Source organism: Cyprinodon tularosa, unplaced genomic scaffold (assembly GCF_016077235.1).
Source record: "Cyprinodon tularosa strain WSP-4 unplaced genomic scaffold, ASM1607723v1 ctg112, whole genome shotgun sequence".
Taxonomy (NCBI): domain Eukaryota; kingdom Metazoa; phylum Chordata; class Actinopteri; order Cyprinodontiformes; family Cyprinodontidae; genus Cyprinodon; species Cyprinodon tularosa.
Genome location: NW_024037916.1, coordinates 886,601 through 911,040, shown reverse-complemented (window position 1 = coordinate 911,040; position 24,440 = coordinate 886,601). Strand labels below are relative to the sequence as shown.

At 37.5% G+C, this 24,440-nt stretch overlaps 1 protein-coding gene across 4 annotated transcripts; it reads left to right on the top strand.

The window, feature by feature from the left end:
- The first annotated feature begins 8,714 nt into the window (after window positions 1–8,714).
- LOC119792911 (UDP-glucuronosyltransferase 2A2-like) lies at window positions 8,715–23,687 on the top strand. Of its 4 annotated transcripts, none has more exons than XM_038299761.1 (7): window positions 8,715–8,901; window positions 9,127–9,819; window positions 9,942–10,090; window positions 10,316–10,447; window positions 11,069–11,156; window positions 11,633–11,852; window positions 16,512–17,022. In XM_038299761.1, the coding sequence occupies exons 1-7, from the start codon at window positions 8,769–8,771 to the stop codon at window positions 16,792–16,794; spliced, it is 1,698 nt and encodes a 565-aa protein (XP_038155689.1). In that variant the 5' UTR covers window positions 8,715–8,768; the 3' UTR covers window positions 16,795–17,022. The 4 variants fall into 4 exon arrangements, with proteins under 4 accessions (XP_038155689.1, XP_038155696.1, XP_038155702.1 ...); XM_038299768.1 differs by having other exon boundaries at window positions 8,759–8,901; window positions 9,087–9,819; XM_038299774.1 differs by lacking the exon at window positions 8,715–8,901 and having other exon boundaries at window positions 8,914–9,819.
- Window positions 23,688–24,440: the final 753 nt, after the last annotated feature.

Genomic DNA, 24,440 nt, shown 5'->3' with positions numbered 1-24,440 from the left:
TCACAGCAATCAGGTGAAAAACAAACACTGCACACAATCGCCATTGAACACTGCAAACAACCAGATCAGATATAATATAGTCTACCAGCTCACATTATGCTTGGGAGAGTGACCAAGGAAAAAACAAACTAATAAATGGAAAAAAGATCCATCCATTCATCCATTTTCTATCACCCTTACTCCCAAGTGGGATCGTGAGGGGTGCTGGTGCCTATCTCCAGCTGTCTACGGGTGAGAGGCGGGGTACACCCTGGACAGGTTGCCAGTCCATCACAGGACAACACCGAGACACACAGGACAAACAACCATTCACGTATACACTCACACCTAAGCAGAATTTAGAGAAGCCAATTAACCTAACAGTCATGTTTTTGGACTGTAGGAGGAAGCCGGAGTACCCAGAGAGAACCCACGCATGCTCAGGGAGAACATGCAAAAAAAATGGAAAAAAGATAAGAAGAAAAAAATCTAACAGTTATTCTGCCCTCATAAGTGAACAATGGGACCAAAGACACGAAACTGTCATGATTGGTTCAGAGAGGCCCAATATGCAGAACACCACGGGAAACAGAGAAAAGGTTTAAATGAGTTTATTGACATAAGCACATGGAAATGGATCTGGAAACTGGTTCACGTCTGGAGGACAGGTTCACAGGAGACTGTAGGGATGACAGTTCAGTTAGCCACGTAGCTGATAAATGTGGAATTGCAATCTTCAGAGATCTACCTTGAGGAGCCGGGTTTGGCTCTGAGAGAGGCACTGTTGGGTCCGGAGACTGTTTGATTCAGCAGAGTTCAAAGTCAGCTTCAGCGTCTTGCATCTAGCGTTTGGACAGACCTTGGTTTTCCAGCTCTTAATCCAGAGCAGCATGGGGATCCAGAGGAAGGTCTTCAGGTTTGGCTCAGAGGGCAGGCTCGGCAGGTTAAGCTCATCCAGAGCTTACAAGACAAAAACAGGTTTCCTGTAAGCAGCATGGGCGTAGGTTTGCATAGGGACCATAGGGACATGTCCCTACCAAAATTTTGAACCGACCTAATTGTCCCTACCAATAATTGGATGTGAGCAACATGTTTATAATTTACAGCAGTAGTTGTTGCAGCAGTGGCTTCTTTTCCTCTCGCTGCTCCTCTGCCTGGTCTCTCCTGTCCCTTTCACGCAGCAGCGCATGGAACTGTGCTGCGCTGTTTAACTCCACTCTCATTGGTTGTTCTGCCTTAGGTTCCGCCTCCTCTCTCTCTGATTGGCTGTTTTCTAGTCCTGGCGTGCTTGGAGCACAAAATTGAAAATTTATTCACACTAGAATGCTGCGGTTACTACAATAAATATTAGGCTACAAAACTAGTCCCAATTAAAAAAAATGAATATCATGTACACTAAAAAACAAAAACCTTTTTTTTTCTTTTATAAAGCGAAATATTCTGAGTCAGCCAGGAGTTCTGAAGACACAAAATGGGCAAATAAAGGCTGTAAGCCATCAACATTTCTGATTCTTATCCACAGCCAACTAAAAAAGAAAATGTGAGGATTTCCTTTTTACCAATATTTAGTTGCTATTACTGTTTTCATTTTTTATGACTCTTTGAGAAAGTTCAGGTATAATTATTAGCAGGTGTTATTTCTCTTATAGAGTACAACAACAAGAAATGGGGCCTAAACATCTGCTGTTTTTCATTTAAAAAGCATAATTAGGGTTCCACATAATAATAGTTCTATTTTATTGACTATTTATACTTCTAGAAATAGGATAAAGACAAGAACAAAAAAAGGAAGAATATAAACATTGATTTTATCTTACATAGATTTCCACACAGTCTATAAGTAAATTAGTACAAACATTAATGTCTGGTAAAAATGCTGGAATCTGGCTGTTTATTTTGGATAATGTTAAATTACAGATAAGATAGTGTTATATTGTCTTTTATAATTGTTAAAAATTATTTTATATTTGAATACGGTACAATTAGGCTCATTCTTAGTGTTGTGTTCGTAGATGATTCCACTAAAAAAGAAAATAGACATACAGTAAGGAGCTATTTAAACAGTCAGACAGTAAGCAATATAGGACAATGATAAAAGGTTGTGTTACATTTAATCCTTTACTATTAAAATTGCACTTATACATTATATGATTATAGGAAACACAGATATCCAGTAATAATGATGCAGGGCAGCTTGTAGGTGAAGCAGCTGGCCCTTCAGTGCTTCAGGTGATGTCTAAATAAACCAGGTGAAACTAAAATATCTCCAAATGAGGAGTTCTGGATGGAGAATATTGACAGACAAATTTTTTTTAAAATCTTATATATATATATATACATATATATATATATATATATATATATATATATATATATATATATATATATATATATATATATATATATATATATATATATATATATATATATATATATATATATATTGTATTTTTACAATTTTGGTATAATTACTGATCTAAGTTGATTGTTCTATAGGGGAAAGGGACATTTATTTTACATTTATATTATGTTTTATAGTCTCCATTTACCAGTTAATGATTAATCACATACTAAATTAGTTGACGATTATTGAAATAATCAATTAATACGATTCATTTTTTCAGCCCTAGATAAAATACATAAAATGGGCTATACAGAGTAACTACAGCCCAGATGTTCAACTTTTATAGTGAAGTTAATATTTTATTGAATGTATTATTTTGCTGGATACAGAGAGAGCATAGTAGGTAAAATATAAGAGTGGGGTTTAACTCTGCACAATTGTATATCTTCAAAAGAAAATACTGTATTTACCTTTTCTATTAGTCATGCAAATGAAACCATTTACAAAGTGGAAAACAGTCCTAATTCCACATTCATCAGAGCCAGTGATACTTCAAACATTGATAAACAGCATCTAATGAGTATAGTGCTTATAAAATTTTTATTAATGTAGCAAAATGATGCTTTTCTCTTTTAACAATGAATTCGTCTTATCAGTACGGATGCTCACATCGAGCATAAAAAAGGGCATGCATATTGCAGCACCAATGACACCCGACCAATAGTGTCCCTACCAAAGTTCAAATCAAACCTACGCCCTTGGTAAGCAGAGACAAAAGGAAATTAGAATCCAACTAGGAGACTTAAAGCAACAAAGATTTCACAGAGGTAGTGAGGCTCAGGTGCTAACCAAACTGGATAAACACTGCAGCGTTGAGACAAGGTCTGAAGGCTGCTTATATGGTGGAGGATCCTCCTGATGATGAGATGCGCCTCAGGTGTGTCGAAGGCTCAGCTCAAGAGGATCCACAGCGAACTCTGCTGGAGACAGGTGGAACTTCTCCAGATCCCAACAGAAACAGGGTCGGACTAACTAAAAAAAAAAACTAAAAAAAAACATAAACCTCAGGGCAGCAGGAGCAAGAAAAACTATCTCTGTAAACTAACAGAAAACACCAAATTATAAAAAATGCAATCAATGTCTAGCTTTAATTACCTTAAAACAGCCTGGACCAAAGAACCCACAGGGCCTCTTAACAAAGAAACAAATAATTAAAATGTGTATTTGTCCTTATAAAACGTCCATATAACCCGCCCTCTTTAAAAACACTCACCCACATTTTTGATAAATGTCTAACATGTGTGGAACCAAGATGCGTCCTGGCGTCCCACAGAAACTGACACCTTCCCAGAAATGCTCACAGCTTCCGCCTTTATACCCCCTGAAAAGCGCCTACTATACCACCTGTAACATTTCTATGTCTGTTCATCTGCAAATGGTCTGTATTTAGCATCTAAATAACATTGCTTTAGTTCTAATCAACTTCCCAGACTTTGCAGTTCAAAAACATCACCACAGGAGCATCCTGCCACCACCACGCTTAGAGTTAATGCCCAATCTGTTATTCAACTTGTTAATACATTTTTTGTACTCTTACGCACAATTACTTTCATACACGTAAAGCAATCATTAGTGTGATGTAAAAAAAAAACAGATTTTGTCATTTCCTCTCCTTTTGCTTTGCTGCAATAGAATAACATCTTTCAAAAGATCCTTGTTTTGTCACCCAGCCTTTTTATATAATCTATTGTGTGTTGGGAGTTACTAGCAATTGTTCGTAACACAAAATAATTTTTTTTATGTCTTATGTCTTTAGGATTCATAACTGAGCTGCATTTGTTAACATTTTTAGTCATTCAAAAAAATGTTTTGTTACACTACAACCATGTATGGACTCCATATGTTTCATTTTTGATTAAACCAAGATGCATCAACACATGTATGACTTTAATTTCTGTGGTACAAACACATGTTGCTTTCAAATAACAATATTTTTACCTATCTCTTTAATGGATATTAAATAAATATTGTCAGAGTCTTTCTGCAAAGAGTTTGCATCTTCTCCCTGTGCATTAGTGGTTTTCCTGCAGTGTTACCCTGTGACTTACTGGTGACCTGTCCAGAGTGTACCCTGCCTCTAACCAATAGACCGCAGGCACCGTCCCCACCACAACTCTGACGGACTAAATGGGAAAAGATGGATGCATGTAATTATTTTAGTTTGTACATTTTATCTTATGAAAAAACGCTTGTCTGATTATGTTCATTATCATTTTAAATATAGAGAATACTATGAAAACAAACTAGATTTAATCTTAAAAAAAAAAAAAATTGAATTTATACATGTTTTGTTTAGTTCATTGTGTTAATCCTCTGCAGAAACCCTTTTCTTTCCTGGTTAAACTTTCCGTGTTCCCTTAGCTCTCAGTGTTTGCTGGAACTTGGGTCAGTGGATAAAAACATCATTCATTGTACCCTGAAACACTACAGACTCCATCAAATGGGATTAAGCCAATATTCAAATGTCTTATTGTTTCTTTGGACTTTGCTATATTCAGCAGAGTAATCTGCATTTAGCATAAATGGGACAAACTGTCCACAGCAGAAGCTCTCAAAAGCTTTAACTGTGAAACAATCTGAAGTGACATTTCCCCATTAACATTGATTCCCAAAGACAAGTGTTTGCACCTCCCACCTCCTGAATATTCACAAACCACAGACACCTTTGAGCCACATCATCGTATCAGATGTCATCTGATATCTGCTGTTATTTCTCCACCAAATGTGCAAAGAAAGTTATTTTTATGGATTCAATTGTATTCACTGAACATCTGACAAACCGCTGGGATTTCTGAAGCTTGTCTGGTGGCCAGTCCTTAAATCCAGATGCTCATCAATAAAAAAAAAACTATTCTAAGTCCCCTATTTGGAGAAAAAAAAGAGTGTTATGAAGGAAAAGCCTTCTAATGTTTGATCAAAATTGTCTTTTATTTTTGATTTCTCTGCTAGCACCGGGTTGTCTCTAATGAACACCATGTTTAGGCTGAGAGTAAACATTGAGTATTGTCAGTATCATGTGACATTCAGCCAAATATTGCTATTTAACTCATGCTATCACCAAACCTGCAGTCTTATGTGTTGGATATTGAAGGCCACCACTAGGATCACCATGTATTGGTGACTTGTGTCTGGTGCTGATGGCATAACATAATATGGCGTAAAGCCAAATTAGTAGTGAGGGTGAACTGAGTCATTCACATTTCCTTGACAGTCTATCATTATTTTCGTGCTGATGACTGGCTGGACTACTCATTTAATTCACCTGCCCAACTCCACCCAGTTTCTCTTTAACGTTCATCTGATCCACCTGCTCCTGCTTCTATTTAACCAGCTTGCTTCTATTCATCAGTGGTGAGAGTGTTCTAGTGTTACCTTAGTGTTTCTGATTACCTGATCCTGACCTGTTCTGCCTCTCAACCACTGAGCCTGCCTTTTTCCCATCTGATCTGATTGCCTGACCACGTTTTGGACTCTTGCTGGATTCTGCATGTTTGCTGAACTTGGAGCTGTTTGCCGTCCTGGATTTCCCTTTTGGAACCTCTTTGAACTTCTGTTCTCCTGGTTCTGAATCCTGAGCCCGTCCTCAACTCCGGCTTTGGCTTTGCCTTCTGGATTATCCTGCATTCCTTCGTCTGTCCGGATTTGTTCTCCTGCTTGTTCTCTGTCCTCCGGGACTGCAGCCTCTGGGACTCTCTGGGCAGTGCCCGGAGCAACTTGTTGGCAGCCCACCAGCTGGCTCCTACCTCGTTCTCTGCACGGACTGGACCATTAAACCAGGTTATTGACTCACACGTTTATAATCATCCTCCGTCAGATTAACATGGTCACTAACCTGTGTTTCTCTCCTGCAAAGGTTCTTGCCTAAGATGTCCTTGCTGTTATTGCAGATCCACTGTTCTGAGCCTTGACATTGTCATTAAATATCAGATATACGAGAAAGATTGTGGTTGTTTCCAGATCAGTTCCCTCAGAGCTGTTGCTTGTTGCTGACCGTGTTTGTGGGGTTAATTGATCTATGGGGCTAGTCTCTGCCTCAAGTGAGGTGGAGTTACTCAAAAAATTGTTCATAATTAATGGTATCATGAAGCTGAAGATGGATAGATAAATAAGTCATCATTTAAGGCAAAAATGGTTGTGATCTGTTGCAGATGCCAAATGGAAGGTTCTTGATTTAAAGATCCATGCGATTTCCAAACCTGACGTTTGTTCATTAGATATGGATCAGATCCATAGTTTTCCTTCTTTCCCTTTTTTTATTCCTTTGTTTTGTTTGTTTAGGAGAGGTTGAGTTGTAAAATATGGCATTTAGCTTTCAGTGACACAGTAATGTGGATTAAAAACTTTCCAAGCTTTCAGACTTCAGAGCTTAAACCTTTATAGAGCTCTCATTGAAATACTTTGAAATAAATAAAAAAATTAAGCCAACTGTGTTCTAGGAGGACAGAACAAGACATCATTACTTCTGTTGCATTTGAAAAAAAAAATATTTTCATGCCAAATATTGCGATTAATGAAATTACCTAAAACAATCACTTGACCTGGTAAAAGGTATGGTAAAAGATATTCCAAACTGTGTTTCTATCAGAACAATTATGCAAAACACTTACAGAGTGAAATAAATACATGTTTTGTAGCAATATACAACTCAGAACATTAGTTTTAACATGTGCACTAAAATTTGTGTATTTTCAGTATTTGTACTTGGCCTATTATAGTTGCTTATTAGAGTTTTTATTTAACTTATTAACTTTGTAATGTACTAGCTTTTTAACTTATTACCTTTTTAACTTAATAACTTAACAACTTATTAACTTAATTTAACTTAATGCATACCAGGTAACATCCCACGACAGCAGGGAACATTACATTACTGATGGTAGTCTTTGAAGCAGTTACGCTCAGCTTTCAGACAGAGGTGGACCTTGCAGACCCCTCAGACAAATTTGACCTCACAATATTGCCTTTTAGCTGCAAAACTTGCAGGTCTGGTGTTTGGCATGGACAGGGACATGGAAGAGGGACAGATCCTTATTTGGGGTGTGGCTGCAGTGTCCTCGGACTGGAGGGGGACTATAGTCATTGGTGGTTAGATGGTCAGATGAAGATGATGAGCTTCTCTGGGATCTAGTTATGGGTGACCTTAGGCCACTGGCACTCATGAACACGTTGATTCTGAAGTCTTTCAGAGACATCGCATTCACACCAAGGGCCTTGCAGTCCTGCTTGTAGACGATCCAGGCATTTGAGAGGCTAAGATCAATGGTGTATGCGAACAATCGCAGGCACCCCCTCCTGACTTCATGGGGGTATGGTAAAGGTGGACCAACATGTCAACCTGCAATGCCCCCCATGTTGGCATTGCAGGTTGCATCCATCGCCTCTTAGAAGAGGGGCCCATCTCATTTAGGCCTTGAATGTCTAGGTTAAGGGTTGGTTGGACATAGTCTGGGCCTGACACATCGTCATCATCTTCCTCACCATCATCACCGATGGCAGGGTGGGCTGGCACAATGGCAGTTGCTCCTGGTTTGCTGTAAAACAGCTGAGTAGAGAGCTGGCAAAAAAAAAAAAAGAGTTTATCAAAGAAAGTCAAACAACTGTTTTTAGGTCATAAAACTGACAAATGTTAACCATATTCACTGCATTAACGTAGTCTTTTTTAGGAGATTAAACTGATTTAAAAATGCCACTTTTCACTGCAAAACACATACAAATATTTTCAAAACTGTTATTAGATCATAAAACTGACCAAAATCCATAACTTTACAATAACTGATAAAACAACAGCTATTACAAAATATAAATACCCCCCAAAAAATCCCTACTATTCTGGACTTCTAACGGAATCATTTAATGTATTATAGACACTCTTGGCAACATAATCTTATAATATATTAAGTAATACTGCTTCATTTTTAATGAAGATGCACTAAGTACTTGCATAGGGCATTTGTCCAAAAAGAGTCATAACATATTAACTCCAATGTTTACCACTAGAGGGCGTATGATCAAATATGGCACCTGCAATTTTCATTCTCTAATTTCACAAATTTCTTCAATTCCTCCGTATGTAACATACATTTCATCCCTTTACACAACAATTCAAATGTTAAATGTGTGAGTTTAAGTGACTTCAATGGTTAGCTTTTTATTTATCCCTGTGAATTTGGACGGTTTCCAAGCCAAAAAGGAACTTTTTTCCACATCTCGAGAATGAGGAAGTTTGCTCCATCCAAGGTCTCATCTGATTGGTCCAATGCCGAAATGATGAGAATGACCACCTAGTAAGATCTTTGTTGATTGGCTGGATATAAATCATGAGTTTCTTGAACTAACAGAGGAGCGGCGGGTGTGACTACCCGATCCGACCGGTGTCGTGAAAAGAATGATTCAATTTGTTAGTGCTGCGCAAGTTCCCAAAAACGGCCACTTGCCCTATAAAGGGATTAAAGCATTTACATTTATTTTGCAGTACATACATCAACCCTTGTATCAGGATTACTTTACACAAATTAGAGGTATGTATTTGTTTCTGATAGAGCTGCCTTTACAGCTGTAATTGCTCCTATAACAACGAGTTTTATGGGATGATTCTGTTATCTTGTATTATTCAGTGCAAAGAGCAGCGAGTCAGAGTTCATTTGGTTAATCAGTATCTTTACAATGCAGTTGTTAAAAAGCCCAGCACTTTTTTTAATCGCAGGCAAAAAGAGTCATCATGAAGCTGTGCCTTTCTGCTTTAGTCCTGCTGCTACTTTGTGCTGCAAAAATCTCAAATGGAGGAAGGATTTTGGTGTGGTACACTGAGGCCAGCCATTGGATCAACATGAAGCCTGTCCTGGAGACCCTGGTGGACAGAGGACACCAGGTGACCGTCCTGGTTCCGAGCGCATCGATGTTCATGAACAGCAGCGAACCTTCCCGCTTCCAGTACGAACCTTTTGACGTGGCCATCACAGTGAAAGACCTAGAAAAGAGCCTTGAAGCTGTTCTTCACTTCTCCATGCATGAGATAAATGTCATAAATCCCGTTATGATTCCCTTTAGATTTTTTGCTTTAATGAAAGACAACATGGATATTTCTTTCAAGCTCTTGGACGGCGTGGTGAAATCACAAACCATGATGAAGAAGCTAAAGGAGGGAAACTATGACCTGCTTTTTGCTGATCCAATCTACCCCGGCAGTGACCTGACTGCACATATTTTAGGCATCCCTCTGGTCTTTTCTTTGCGTTTCTCCATAGCTCATAATGTTGAGAGACACTGTGCTCAGCTGCCTGCCCCTCCTTCCTATGTCCCTGCGGCTATGTCCTCACTCACAGACAAGATGGACTTCTCTCAGAGACTGGGGAACGTCCTCTTCTACGCTCTGCAGGATTTCATGTTGGAACAGTTCATGTGGAAAGAGTTTGACAAATATTACTCAGAAGTTAGAGGTAAGCCACCTGATCCTGATGGATAGCAACAAGTTGATTAATAGTTATGATTAATCATATGTTTCTCAATAAACCCGCAAAGTTTAATACGTTTAGTTATTATTATGTGTTCACTGTCACAGGAACACCCACCAGCGCCTGTAAGATGATGGGTAATGCTGATTTCTGGTTGCTACGAACCTACTGGGATTTTGATTTTCCTCGTCCTTCACTCCCAAACATTAAATTCGTTGGAGGGATCCACTGCAAACCAGCTAAACCTTTGCCAAAGGTAGAGCGACACTATTCCCCTGCTAAAAGTGTGGATGTAAACAATTAGAAAGTCAAGATTTCAAAATCATGACTAAAAAATAACAACAAAATTGTTTGATGGCTTACCAAAAATGGTAGGGCTTTAATCCATTATTTTGAAAGTTGTTTCCTGGCCATAAATGAACATAAATCAGAATGAAATCTAAATAACTCACTCATACATGAAAATGTTGCTTTTTTGCAGGAAATGGAAGAATTTGTCCAAAGCTCTGGAGATGCTGGAATCGTGGTCTTCTCTTTAGGAACTGTGGTCAAGAACCTGACCACAGATAAAGCAAACATGATCGCCTCAGCTTTAGCTCAGATTCCGCAAAAGGTCAGAAAATCTGAAAAAGAATCCAACTGTTTTGGATTTGGTGCTGTTTATTTCAAATATGCAAAACCCTTAAAAAGTATCAAACATATTTAACCATGTAGGCATCTATACCCAGTGATAGATATACACAAATACATATGCACAGATATTCCTGCTCTCAATGCCACCTCACTTATTTACAGATGAAAAAAAAAACAACCAAAATCTGTGATAGCAATAGTCACTAAACCATATATCTCATCAAATTCTTGATATATATTAACTTCGTGTTAAGTCTACATTTAAATCCTTTTGCAACTTAACACCTTAAATAAAGTAGATTCACAGAAGCAGCTTTAGATTTGTTTGCACGTTTAAGATTTTTCATTTACATCAAAAACCTCCCTCCCTATTCTTAATAAGAGTATAACATTTTATGGTTATTGTCTCTTTTTTGATTACTCTCAATGAATATCAATGCCTGGATTTTTAATTGTTTAAAAAGATGTTCTGCATGTTTGAAGTGTTTAAAGTATAGTTTATAATTCCACTATTCACCTGTGTAGACTATTGCAGACACATGCTCTGTTTTTAAAAGAAGATTAATCAGATCACATTGTTAAAACTTTTGATTATTTTTAGGTGTTATGGCGATACAGCGGAGAGAAACCCCAAACGCTTGGCCCTAACACCAGATTATATGACTGGATCCCACAAAATGACCTGCTAGGTGCGTATAAGAGTATCCATCAAACTTTAGGAAAACTGATTTAAGAAAAAAACTATTTTGCTGAATAGGGTGCATACAAACTGCATATAACAATTCTCATTTTAACATATTTAACTATAAAGTTTCTCAAATAGTCACACTTAAAATTGCTGTTTTGAGTCGGGGCCACTACATTTTTACACAGAAAATTCTGCATTTCAGCATAAGGTGTCATTTATATTAATAAATATTATATCACAAAGTCTGATATGATATGATATCAATTAATTTTAATTGTATAATCCCTAATACAACCATTAACTTCTAATAACTCACAGCTATTTAATGGATAAAAAAAAAGGTATGGATGGAAACAGATAATCTGCCACATCCTGACATGATACAGCTGGTGCTTGATCACAATGATCAACATGATACCTGTTTTTTTTTCCAGCATCATTGCCATGCAAATAATGAATATCTTTGACTTCTATCAGGTCATCCTAAAACTAGAGCTTTTGTCACTCATGGTGGAACAAACGGGATCTATGAGGCCATCTACCACGGCGTTCCCATGGTGGGGATCCCCATTTTTGGTGACCAGCCGGAAAACATGGTGCACGTGGAGACCAAAGGAGCAGCAGTTACTGTGAACCTCAACTCTTTAAATGCTGACGAACTGAGGGATGCTGTGAATACAGTCATTAATAACAAATCGTGAGTAGTTGTCAAGTTTTTGGAGTAATAAAACACCTGTTCATTTTTGAAGAGTACAAGAACCGCCATGGAATCATGGTGTTCAATTCAATTCAATTCAGTTTATTTATATAGCGCCAAATTCACAACACATGTCATCTCAAGGCACTTCACAGTTCAACCAGATCATAAAGTCAAATTGATACAAAGTTCTCCATCTAAGGAAAACCAGTTGATTGCATCGACTCATTGACTCAATACAATCCCTCACACTAAGCATGCTTGTTGCGACAGTGGAGAGGAAAAACTCCCTTTAAACAGGAAGAAACCTCCAGCAGAACCAGGCTCAGTGTGAGCGGCCATCTGCCGAGGCCGACTGGGTTCAAGAAGACGGAAGCAGAGACACAAAAGCAGCTGTAATAGGCGGCCCCGTCCAGGAAACACACAGCCAGGCAGACGAGCTCCGAGCCAGCTCCCATGTCAGAGGACGAAGAAAGCACATCCACCCAGTCACAGCACAGCTGATGTTTCTTTCCAGGATGACGTCACAGCCAAACAGGAACAGACAAGGCAAAGCTACTCTGAGGAAAAGCAGATAGAGCAGAAGGTTAGAGATTGAACTAACAGATTCTGCAGAATAGGAGAATAGAAAGAGAATGAAGCAGAATGATGAAATGGGGGTCCCTATGTCCTCCAGCAGTCTAAGCCTATAGCAGCATAACTATAGAGATAGCTCAGGATAACCTGAGCCACTCTAACTATAAGCTTTATCAAAAAGGAAAGTTTTAAGCCTAGCCTTAAAAGTAGACAGGGTGTCTGCCTCACGGACTAAAACTGGTAGTTGGTTCCACAGGAGAGGAGCCTGATAACTAAAAGATCTGCCTCCCATTCTACTTTTAGAAATTCTAGGAACCACTAGTAAACCTGCAGATTGAGAGCGAAGTGCTCTGTTAGGAACATAAGGAACAATCAGATCTCTGATATAAGATGGAGCTTGGCCATTTAAGGCTTTATATGTGAGAAGGAGGATTTTAAATTCTATTCTTGATTTAACAGGAAGCCAATGAAGAGAAGCCAGGATAGGAGAGATGTGATCTCTCTTTTTAATTTTCATCAGAACTCTGGCTGCAGCATTTTGGATCAGCTGAAGACTCTTAACTACAGTTTGTGGACTTCCTGATAGTAAAGAATTACAATAGTCCAGCCTTGAAGTAACAAATGCATGGACTAGTTTCTCAGCATCACCCCTGGACAGGAGATTTCTAATTTTTGCAATGTTCCTCAGATGAAAGAAGGAAATTCTAGAAACCTCTTTGATATGGGATTTAAATGACAGGTCCTGATCAAAAACAACACCAAGATTTTTTACTTTATTATCTGAAATCAGTTTAATCCCATCCAAATGAAGTGACTGACTAATCAGCTTATTTTTCAAAGACTCTGGTCCAAAGACTATAACTTCTGTTTTGTCTGCATTCAGAAGCAGAAAGTTAAGAGTCATCCAGGTTTTTATGTCTTCAAGACATGCCTGTAATCTATGTAATGGGTTAGCTTCATCTGGATTTATAGACAGATATAGCTGGGTATCATCAGCATAACAGTGAAAATTAATCCCATGCTGTCTAATAATTCTACCAATTGGGAGCATGTATAAAGTAAATAGAATTGGTCCTAGCACTGATCCCTGTGGTACTCCACAGGTAACCTTTGAGCATGTTGAAGATCTATCATTAACATGAACAAACTGAAATCGATCAGATAGATAAGATTTAAACCAGTCTAATGCTTTTCCTTTAATTCCAACAAAATGTTCAAGTCTTTCTAAAAGAATATTATGGTCAACTGTATCAAATGCAGCACTAAGATCCAACAGGACGAGCACAGATACAAGTCCATTATCTGAGGCCATGAGAATATCATTAGTGACTTTCACCAGAGCTGTTTCAGTGCTATGATGAGCTCTAAAGCCAGACTGAAACTCTTCAAAAAGTTCATTATGGTGTAAGTGATCGCAAACTTGCTTGGCAACTACTTTCTCAAGAATTTTGGATAAGAAAGGAAGATTGGATATAGGTCTATAATTAACCAAGTCATCTGGGTCAAGAGACGGTTTCTTAAGCAGAGGTTTAATTACAGCAACCTTAAAAGCTTTAGGTACATATCCCTGAAACAGAGATAAATTAATCACATCTAAAATGGAGGAGGAGATCAAAGGGAATGCCTCCTTAAATAACCTGGTTGGAACTGGATCTAACATACAAGTTGAAGGCTTAGATGAAGACAATAATTTTGCTAATTCAGAGAGTTCAACTGGATCAAAGCAGTCTAAACCCGGTTCAGATTCCATGACTACCTCAGGTACAATCGCGGATAGAGGAGTGCTTATGATCTTATTTTTAATAAGATCAATCTTATTTATAAAGAATCCCATAAAATCATTGCTGCTAAGAGCAGGTGGAATGGACGGTTCAACAGAGCTATGGCTCTGGGTGAGTTTGGCAACTGTATTAAAAAGAAATCTAGGATTATTCTTATTCTCCTCTATTAATGAGGAGAAGTATGCTGCTCTTGCTTTACAAAGGGTCCTCTTATACAGCAGTAAACCATTTTTCCAGACTAGGAAGGACTCCCGCAGGCCTGTGGAGCGATATTTTCTCTCCAGTTTCCTAGCATTTTGCTTCAAAGTACGCAGCTCTGCATTAAACCAAGGAGCAAGCTTTCTATTTTTAACGGTTTTCATTTTCAAAGGAGCTGCATTGTCTAAGGCAGCACGCAGAGAACTAGCAACCCCATCAACAAAATCATCAACCTGTGAAGGGGAATAAGCTATGCTTTTGCATTCTGCAGCACTGCTCAGCGACAAAGAGGAGAGAGAAAGTGAAGCAGATTCTTTAAAATTTATAACTGCACTATCTGATAAAGATCTACTAAAATGTAACCTTCTTTTGGGGGAGGAGAACTCTGTTAAAGTAATCCTGAAGGTTATTAGAAAGTGGTCAGAGAGGACAGGGTTGTGAGGAAATACTGTTATTTCTTCACATTCTATGCCGTATGTCAGCACAAGATCCAAAGTATGAAGATGAGAATGTGTGGGACTATTCACATTTTGAACAAAGCCAATAGTGTCTAAGATAGCATTAAAGGCTGCTCTTAAGCTATCGCCTTCAATGTCAGCATGGATGTTAAAATCTCCCACTATGATGACCCTGTCAGTTTTTAATACCAAATCAGAAAGGAACTCTGAAAACTCATCTAAAAATTCAGAGTAAGGACCTGGTGGACGATACAAAGTTACAAAAAGAAGAGGTTTTCTTGCCTTGAAATTTGGATCAGGGAAATTAAGGGTTAAATGTTCAAAAGAGTTGTAGGTATTAACTGTTTTGGGAGTAATCAGTAAGTCAGACTGGAAGATTGCTGCTACTCCTCCTCCTCGCCCAGAACTTCTGGGTATGTGAAAATTTAAATAGCTTGAAGGAGTTGCCTCATTTATGCTCACATAATCCTCTTGCTGCAGCCAGGTTTCTGTAAGGCAACACAAGTCAATGTGATTATCACAAATCAAGTCATTAACTAGCAGACTTTTAGAGGAAAGAGATCTTATGTTAAACAGACCGCATTTAATTGTTTTAACTTTTTCCCCAATTGGAGTTATTTTTATTTTAATTAGATTATCATGATTTACTCCTTTAGGAATATTTGCTAATTTATTAGATTTTGGTCGTGGGCAAGACACTGTCTGGATGGAGTAAAGAGTGGGTAACAGTAGAGAAGCTGCAGAGATGTGTGTTAAACTACAACTCTGCTTCCTGGTCTGCACCCTGGTGTTAAGATGGGGGTCCGTGCACAGGGCCTGAAGTAAACTTTTTTGGCTACCAGCCACTGTGGCAGGTGGACTTCATAATCTACCTGCCACAGAGGTTGTTTACCAGCAAAACCTCCGTTGCACCAAAAATATAGGTGATCAACTCAGAAAAGGCTTTAGAATAGTTCTTGAACTTTACAGAATACACATTAAACTGCTTTCAGGTTATTGGCCAATTTTATCTCCTTTATAACTACAGTAGACCTACATAATGGAAAAATGCGTCTGACCTGATATGACTCCCATTTAGAATAGAAAATGACAGAAACACAAACAGCCAGTTCATCCCACTGATGGTCTCATGCATTTAGTTAACACCAAGCTGCAAATCTAATAAACCATATAACTAATACTGACCCTTACATTACATTAATATAAAAAATGTATTTTTAACTGTGTGCATATTATACATGAATGTTCATCTTCAAGAAAATTCTAATATATTGATTGAATATTAAGATAAAAAACATCAATCATAACAACAATAACATAATTGATAGAGCCAAAGCTATAGTTCCAGGAATATAACCATCATCTCATAAGTAAAGGGGCATATTTTTGCCAATTTCATGCCCATCCATGGGTCATTCGTGACTTTTGAAATTAATTTGACCATCCTAACATTACTTATTTGGGACTATTTGGGTGGTTTTAGGGCCTGATTTTTTTCCCTGAGACATTTGAGTGAAAAACACAAAGTATTTGCCTTAAAAAGTAAACATTACTCAGTCAAATACATAACTGGATAGATCATTGGATCATTGAATAAACTAAGATAAGTATAGCAAACTCTTGATTTTTACCTTATCCTTCCACAGCTACAAAGAGAATGTAATGCAACTGTCCAGAATAAATCACGACAGACCCATGAGTCCTCGGGATGAGGCGGTTTTCTGGATCGAATTCACCATGAGAAACAAAGGAGCCAAGCATCTGAGGGTTCAGTCACATGACCTCACCTGGTACCAGTACCACAGCCTGGACATCATAACCTTTTTCATCATTTTAGACTTGCTCCTCCTCATCATTCTCTTAAAAACCTGCAGCTTCTGTTTCAAGAGATGTTGTGGCAGAAAAACTACAAAAAGAAAAGCTGAATAAAAGATTGACTGCAGGCTGGGTAACATACTTTCTTTATTTTCTGGCATTAAGCACACTGCAGTTTTAAAAGTTTGCACACATTTTAACTACAGTAATTAAACAATAAAGCAGACACAAATATAATAACCATTGCCGTTTATTTTTGGTACCTTTTTTGTGTTAGGCTTTAATAATTATTTTAATTCTGATAAACTGGATAAATAAAACAATGAAGTATGATACTACCTCCTTTGTGCTTCAGTGTGCTATCATTGTGTCCAATCCAGAGAGTCTTTCAACAGAGAACAGATTTATTAGGAGAGTTTTTACAACTTGCTCTTAATACCATATCTACTTCTTTACATTTTTGGTTCTCTGTAATGGTGCTCCAGCTATTAAAGATTTTTTGTTTGTCACTAATTTATACAACAAAGCTTCATCAAGATTGAGTTCTTAATAAATGCTGCATAAATGAAGCCAAGTTGATGCACACCTATTAGAATTTTAGAATGGGTTGGAATTGCATTTCCCTCTTTGGACCAAAAAAATGAATCCAAAATGGATTAATTTGTCAGACCAGGATTCTTCAGTACTCTAAACTGAGGCGTCTGCCGCCCGCTACCAGAGGAAGGGCATCCTGGACCCCCTGCAAATCAGTTAAATATACATTTCTGTTCCCCCACACCAACATCGTCTTTGTGCTTGGATCCAGATGTGTCCATATTAGGTAGGGTAGGCCACGTGGGGATCGTCTCTGCTGGTAACACATTCTTCACACTCAAAGCTTGAGTAAAACTGCTTCAAACAATGGGCTATCTGGACCTTTAATTCCTAGTTTTACAGGAGAAGCTTGGAACCTGGTAACCCCAGAGATTGGATAAAGCAGCGTCTTCCCTTAATCACATACTTTACAGCAACCGCCTACTACAGTACTACATACTGGAGTTAAATTATCTTTTAATACATTCCTGTATGTTGAATGGAGGTAGTTGTGAATTTAGTACCGTACATATATGTGAGCAGGTGTAACCCAGGTAACCATAGCCCTCACTAAACATAAACCTTTTTATAAAAATAGCTATAAAATACGAAATAAATAAATAGGAAATAAATAGGTCTCAAAATAGTAAAAAAAAAAAAAACACAAACAAAACCTTGGAAATAACAAATGGACTGGTGTTGGTGAAGCATTTTTCCCCCACACAGTGTTCAGTAGCCAAATCGACATATATATTACTTAATTCAGTAGAAAGCAAAGCTAAAAAGAACTTTTGCTATGCTTTGTTGGTTATTAAACCAGGCCTTTAAGTTTCTGCCTGAGATTGGACTGGGGAAGTCGATTGCTGAGTTGGATTCCACTAGAGAGAAACAGGATGGCGAGCCGTAACCCAGAAGCCCTGTAACTGCCGTCTAGCATGAGATACGCCCACTGCCGGACATTTCAAATAATCCAAACTGGTATGATTTGCCAATTTTTTTCCTGCTAAAAAAAGCAGTGGATTCAGAGTTAACCCTTCAGGATCAACAGAGAGAAAGGACATTGATTGAAGCATAAGTTAACCAATCTTTTGCTGAATTGTTTCTGCTGTGTTTTATTGATTTTCTTCCTGAACCATTTTCAGTATTCATTGTAAGTGTGTGGAATGTAAATTGTCTGTTGGGTTATAATAGAAACAAGAAATAGTTGAAACAGGAAATTAAAGCCCCTTATAAATAGAACTATAACCTAGGTTTAAATAAATAGTATCCTTTAATATCCAAAATTAGGTGTTAATGTTAAACAGGGGTCAAACCGATTATTCTGAAACAAATAGGGAAACTATTTTGAATTGAATTTTGTGTCATTGTATGTCTATTGTTTGTAATATTGCTCTTTTCAAACAATAAGCCGGCAGTTAAATCATATTTTCTGGTCTGTGGTCATTAATAAACTTACACATTTCTATACTTTCATAGCTGAACCTAGCACTGGTCTTATTATATGTTTTATCAACTGTAAACTCATCGTAAGTGTTACAAAGAGTTCACAGTTTCACCATGATTTAAGCTCAAATCACACGTATGTCTATTGTCCTAATGCACCGCCAGCTGTGAGCATGTTCACAGAACAACACATAACAGTCTTGAATTAATTTGACTAAATATTACATGACTAGCATACCAGTTGACAAACTAATTGACAAACTGTGGACTAATAATATTATTAATATGTTGTAAATATTGTATGATTTATACATACGTACATGAAAACTGTTCAGGTAATTTAATTAACTTTTGAATGCATAACTGTACAACATTTAAACAGAAGTGATTAACCAAGTAACTAACCAACGTTTACAGTCATTTCTTTTTCTGTTGCTTAACACTTTCGAGTAGTGACTTTGTTATCTTGTATTATTCAGTGCAAAGAGCAGCAAGTCAGAGGTCATTTAGTTAATCAGTATCTTTATGATGCAGCTGTTAAATACGCCAAAGTTCTTTTTGACTGCAGACACACAGTCATCATGAAGCTGCGCCTTACTGTTTTAGTCCTGTTGCTACTTGGTGCTTCAAAATTCTCAAATGGAGGAAAGATTTTGGTGTGGTACACTGAGGCCAGCCATTGGATCAACATGAAGCCTCTACTGGAGACCCTGGTGGACAGAGGACATCAGGTGACCGTCCTGATTCCAAGCGCATCGATGTTCATGAACAGCAGCGAACCTTCTCGCTTCCAGTACGAACCTTTTAACATCACTCTCTCTGTGAATGAAATGGAAAGGTTATTTCAGGACTTTCTTCACTTCTCCGTATACGAGATGCAGTTCATGAGTTACTTTGACATATATGTTAAATTCATAGGATTATTAAAGGAAAACATGAGGGCTTTTCTAAGTATGCTGAACGGAGTTGTAAAATCAGAAACCATCATGAAAAAATTAAAAGATGGAAAACATGACTTGCTTCTTGCTGATCCCGTCTACCCTGGGAGTGACCTGACTGCAGACATGTTGGGCATCCCCCTCGTTTACTCGCTGCGTTTTTCCTTAGCCCATAACTGGGAAAGGATGTGTGGTCAGCTACCTGCTCCACCTTCCTTTGTCCCTGGTGCTATGAGCAAACTCACAGACAAGATGGACTTCTCGGAGAGACTGTGGAACGTCCTCTTCTATGCTCTGCAGGACAAAGTAATGGAACAGTTTCTGTGGAATGAACTTGACATATACTACTCTGAAATCAGAGGTAAGCTAATTTGAGAGAATTAGAGAAGACAAATGAACTTTATGGAACACAATGTTTTAAAATCTTCAGTGTAGTTTAAGATAACCTTTTACGTTTTATGTTTCCGCTGCATTAGGAAAACCCACCAGTGCCTGTGAGCTGATGGGCAATGCTGATATCTGGTTGATGCGAACTTACTGGGATTTTGAATTTCCTCGTCCTTTCCTTCCAAATTTTAAATTTGTGGGCGGGATCCACTGTGGACCAGCCAAACCTTTACCAGAGGTAGGGTAATAATCCATGCTTTTGAAGTAAATTAAATTGCCACAATATTCCTTTAACATTCTTAGTAAAGGGCTGTAATCAAGTTTTATCAAATGGCTCAAGTATTACTATTTTGCAGGAAATGGAAACATTTGTCCAAAGCTCTGGAGATGCCGGGATCGTGGTCTTTTCTTTGGGATCTATGGTCAAGAATGTGAGCATAGAAAAAGCAAACATGATAGCCTCAGCCCTCGCTCAGATTCCACAAAAGGTCAGAAGGATCTCCAAATGTCAGCAATATTAAATGTCTCACTACCACATGTATTGCTTTTGTTGCTTTTCTCGCCATAATAAGCCAGAGAATAGTAGAAAATCTTAGTCAATTTTACCATCCTTTTCTCTAACCAAAGAGTTGGAGTCAAAGAATTTATAAGATGGTAAAGAATAACACAATTTTCCCCCCTCATACTCAATATATTATTACCAAAATGATTTAGATTTTTACAGGAAGGAGCCAATGTGAGTTCATATGGATGAACATGATTTTACTATAAGGCTCTTCGAATCATCATTACAACAAGAAAAACTGTGTATTAATTCAGTCCTAACACCATGGGGTGTATACACTGTACGATTTTTTTTACCCTTTTTGGGCCGATTCTCCAGTCGTGCGAGAATTATTTTCGATCGGGACGAGTTTCAGCCTGATCTTGTGTCCTGCGTCGTGTAGTGTACAGGGGGTAACAAGGGCCGATTATCCACATCCCAACTAGGAATCTTAAGGTCGGGAGAAAATGTTTTAAATTCAGTTGGCCCTCGTCAGGTATTTGTTGGTAAATCTTGCTGTTGAAGTAGAGCTACGAGCCGATTTACCAGAAATTTGTGTGCAAAAAAGGGAGTTCTTCTTCCTCCAGATTGAAGAGTCTGACCAGTGCCATCTCTTGGCGCTGAGTGCGACGTGTGTTTTCTGGACGTACAGTGTGAGCAGTTAAATCGCATCAGAGTCGGGCCGTACGGTGTAAGAAAATACATAATGAGCTGTGAACTTTTTCCTCCTGCGATTTCGTTGCACAGTTTGAGCTGTAGCTGAGTACGATTGCAAAATCATACAATGTGTAGAGTTTAGTCTGGCAGCTCAACTGTACACAATCTGTTTGATCTGAAACACTGTTGTGTTTATTTTACGTTTTTTAATATTTGTAGGTGCTGTGGAGATACAGTGGTGAAAGGCCCCAAACCCTGGGTTCTAATACAAAGTTGTATGACTGGATTCCACAAAATGAGCTGCTGGGTGGGTACCTATAATTAAAGGCATACGTTGGTATTAGTACGATGGTGCTAATGTTAAAGAGTTTAAAAAAAAATACACTAAAGCATTTTCCAGAACAGGGGTTATGGGCTCTATAAACTGTAATACATTGCAGTAGTCGACCTTGGTTTTCACAGATCCGCAATTAATGTCAGATTTGATTTCTGCTAATTAAAAAAAAAGAGCAATCTATTATATTATATATTTGCAAAGTTGGGAATGAGAGATTGACAGCTTTATATTTCAGTAAGTTAAATGCTTTTTTTTTTTTTTTACTTTTAGAAAGCCATTATGGTAATTACGGTATAAAGTTATGCTTTTCTAAAGTTAATTGATTAAAGTTACTTTTTAAGAAGACACTCCCTTCTGCAGAAAATATCTGCATTTTATTTTTTATACAATGAACATTTGGAGTGCTGAGATACGGGTAGACAGGACAGCAACAGGCTTGTAGTCATGGGAAGGGAGCTGGATTGAAATCACTTGCATTGCATACTGTTATTGTTTCCAGGAAGTAGTCAACAACAGTGTAGTCTGAAAGGGTGTGAATCCAATCTAACTGGAATAAAAGACAGATTCCAATTTTATATATTACTTGCACAGCACTATTTTTCAGTGTAGCATCTGTTCCAACAATGTCCATAGATTTTACAATCTATGGACATCTTTTTTTTTTTTAGTTTTTTTTATCATTAATATTCAATGTATAATAATCATATGTAGATAAATAAATGGCATTTGAAAAAGTGTCTCAGCTAACTTGCCCCACCACACACGTATACTAAAATAACTTTATAACTTTATCTACTACATTTTGATAATCGATGGATTCATATTAAACCTTTTATATGTATTATTGAAATCACAGTTGTTTTAAAGTTTGAATAACAGAAAAGTCACTTGGTTCCTCGATAATTTAGATAATTAGATTATTACACCTTACTTTTTAAATGTGCTAAGTGAGTCACGTGTTGGGAACATTGCATGGACACTAGAAAAGTTGACCTTTTTAATTGAAATGTTATTTGAAATGTTGTGCTTAACGCAATCTAATGAGGTCAGAATTCAGTAAAGGTTTTACTGAGCTGAGTCCTTTATTAATTTCAATTTAACAAACTTGATTACAACTCTCTTTTAAAGTCAAAAAGGCCCCTTAAAATGTCCTCTATTTTAGAAGCACTTCTGATTGTTGTATGTGCAGGACTGTGCAATTTGGTGGAAAAATGTTTTACAACATAGACCTTTCACATCAGTCGATGTTGATAGTTATTGATTTAGTTATTTTACCCACTGAATTTGAAATGAGGAAAAATACTGCACTGAAATTGTAACATTTATTTATGATTATTATTTATTATAATTTGCATGCTTTAAAATTTTAATATTGAACTGGTCGACATATTTACTGTGAGCCATACTGCATGTGTTAAATAACTTTCATTTCTATCAGGTCATCCTAAAGCAAGAGCTTTCATCACTCATGGCGGGACAAACGGAATCTATGAGGCCATCTATCACGGTGTTCCCATGGTGGGAATCCCCATGTTTGGTGACCAGGCAGACAACATGGTGCACATGGAGGCCAAAGGAGCAGCAGTTGCTGTTAACTTTAACTCTTTAACAACTGAGAGCCTTAGAGATGCGGTCAACACTGTAATTAATGAAAAAGTGTAAGTTTTTAAATAATTTTATTTGTTACATACTATTTTCAGTGTTCCTGTAAAAATAGAAACTGACTTCAGAATGATCTAAAGCATAATGTTTAAAAGTATTTTCAGATATCCTGATTTCTACTCTTTTTACATAATTTCATAGCTACAAGGAAAATGCAATGCGGCTGTCAAGAATCCAACATAACAGACACATGAGTGCCCGGGATGAGGCAGTTTTCTGGATCGAATTCACCATGAGAAACAAGGGAGCAAAGCACTTGCGGGTTCAGGCCCATCAACTCAGCTGGTACCAGTACCACAGTCTGGACGTCCTAGCTTTGGTCACAGTTATAGCTCTGCTCGTCACTTTCGTATTTTTTAAGATCTGCAGCTTCGTTTGTCAAAAGACATGTGGCAAAAAGATAAAAACAAAAGCTGATTAAAAAATGCAAGTGGGATTTTTTACATTTATTTCATTGTTATTTTATTTTATAAAAACACATCAGTGGTGTTTGTGGCACTGAATATAAAATTCTTGATTTTTTTTAGAAAAGAAGAAACAGGATTTAAAAAGGGTTAATGTGTTACCAGGAGATTTTTCTTATATTTAGCTTCATAAGACGTTTTCACTGACTCAGACATTCTTTAAATTCAGTTCAGGAATTTCACATCAGCATGATACCACTACCATCATGCTTCTGTGTGAGTAATGTGTTCACTGTGTTAAGTGTCCAGTTGGTGTTATTTCATTTCTGTGTGTGTTTATACTCTTCACTTTTGTACTGTAATGCATTAACAGTTCCAAATGAGCAATAAAAAGTGCTAAAATGAAAGTGATCTGTGCTGCATTTATTTACATTGCACGCAAATATGAAGTATTAGCAAATTACCCCTCCCACGAAGAATTGGCAGACAAGTGGGTTCTTTATGTTGGTTTACTGACAGCTTTAGGTCCCTCATCAAGCATCAGGTACATCTTAAAGACTAAATATAAAAAAAATATATAAATTAAACTGACTAAACTGCATGTGTGGCACAAAATGAATATTACAGAAACCTGAAAACAATGTGTTGCTTGCTTCCTGCTCCAAAATTAATGTTTAAAATCTATGTCAACGATTTTGTACTAAATTCATAAAATTATTCTTAAATGTGAAAAATAAATGAAAAAAACACTAAAGACTAACAGAATTTTTTTTTTGATACCTTATGCATGAAGAAGTTTGCATTATTTCTAAAGG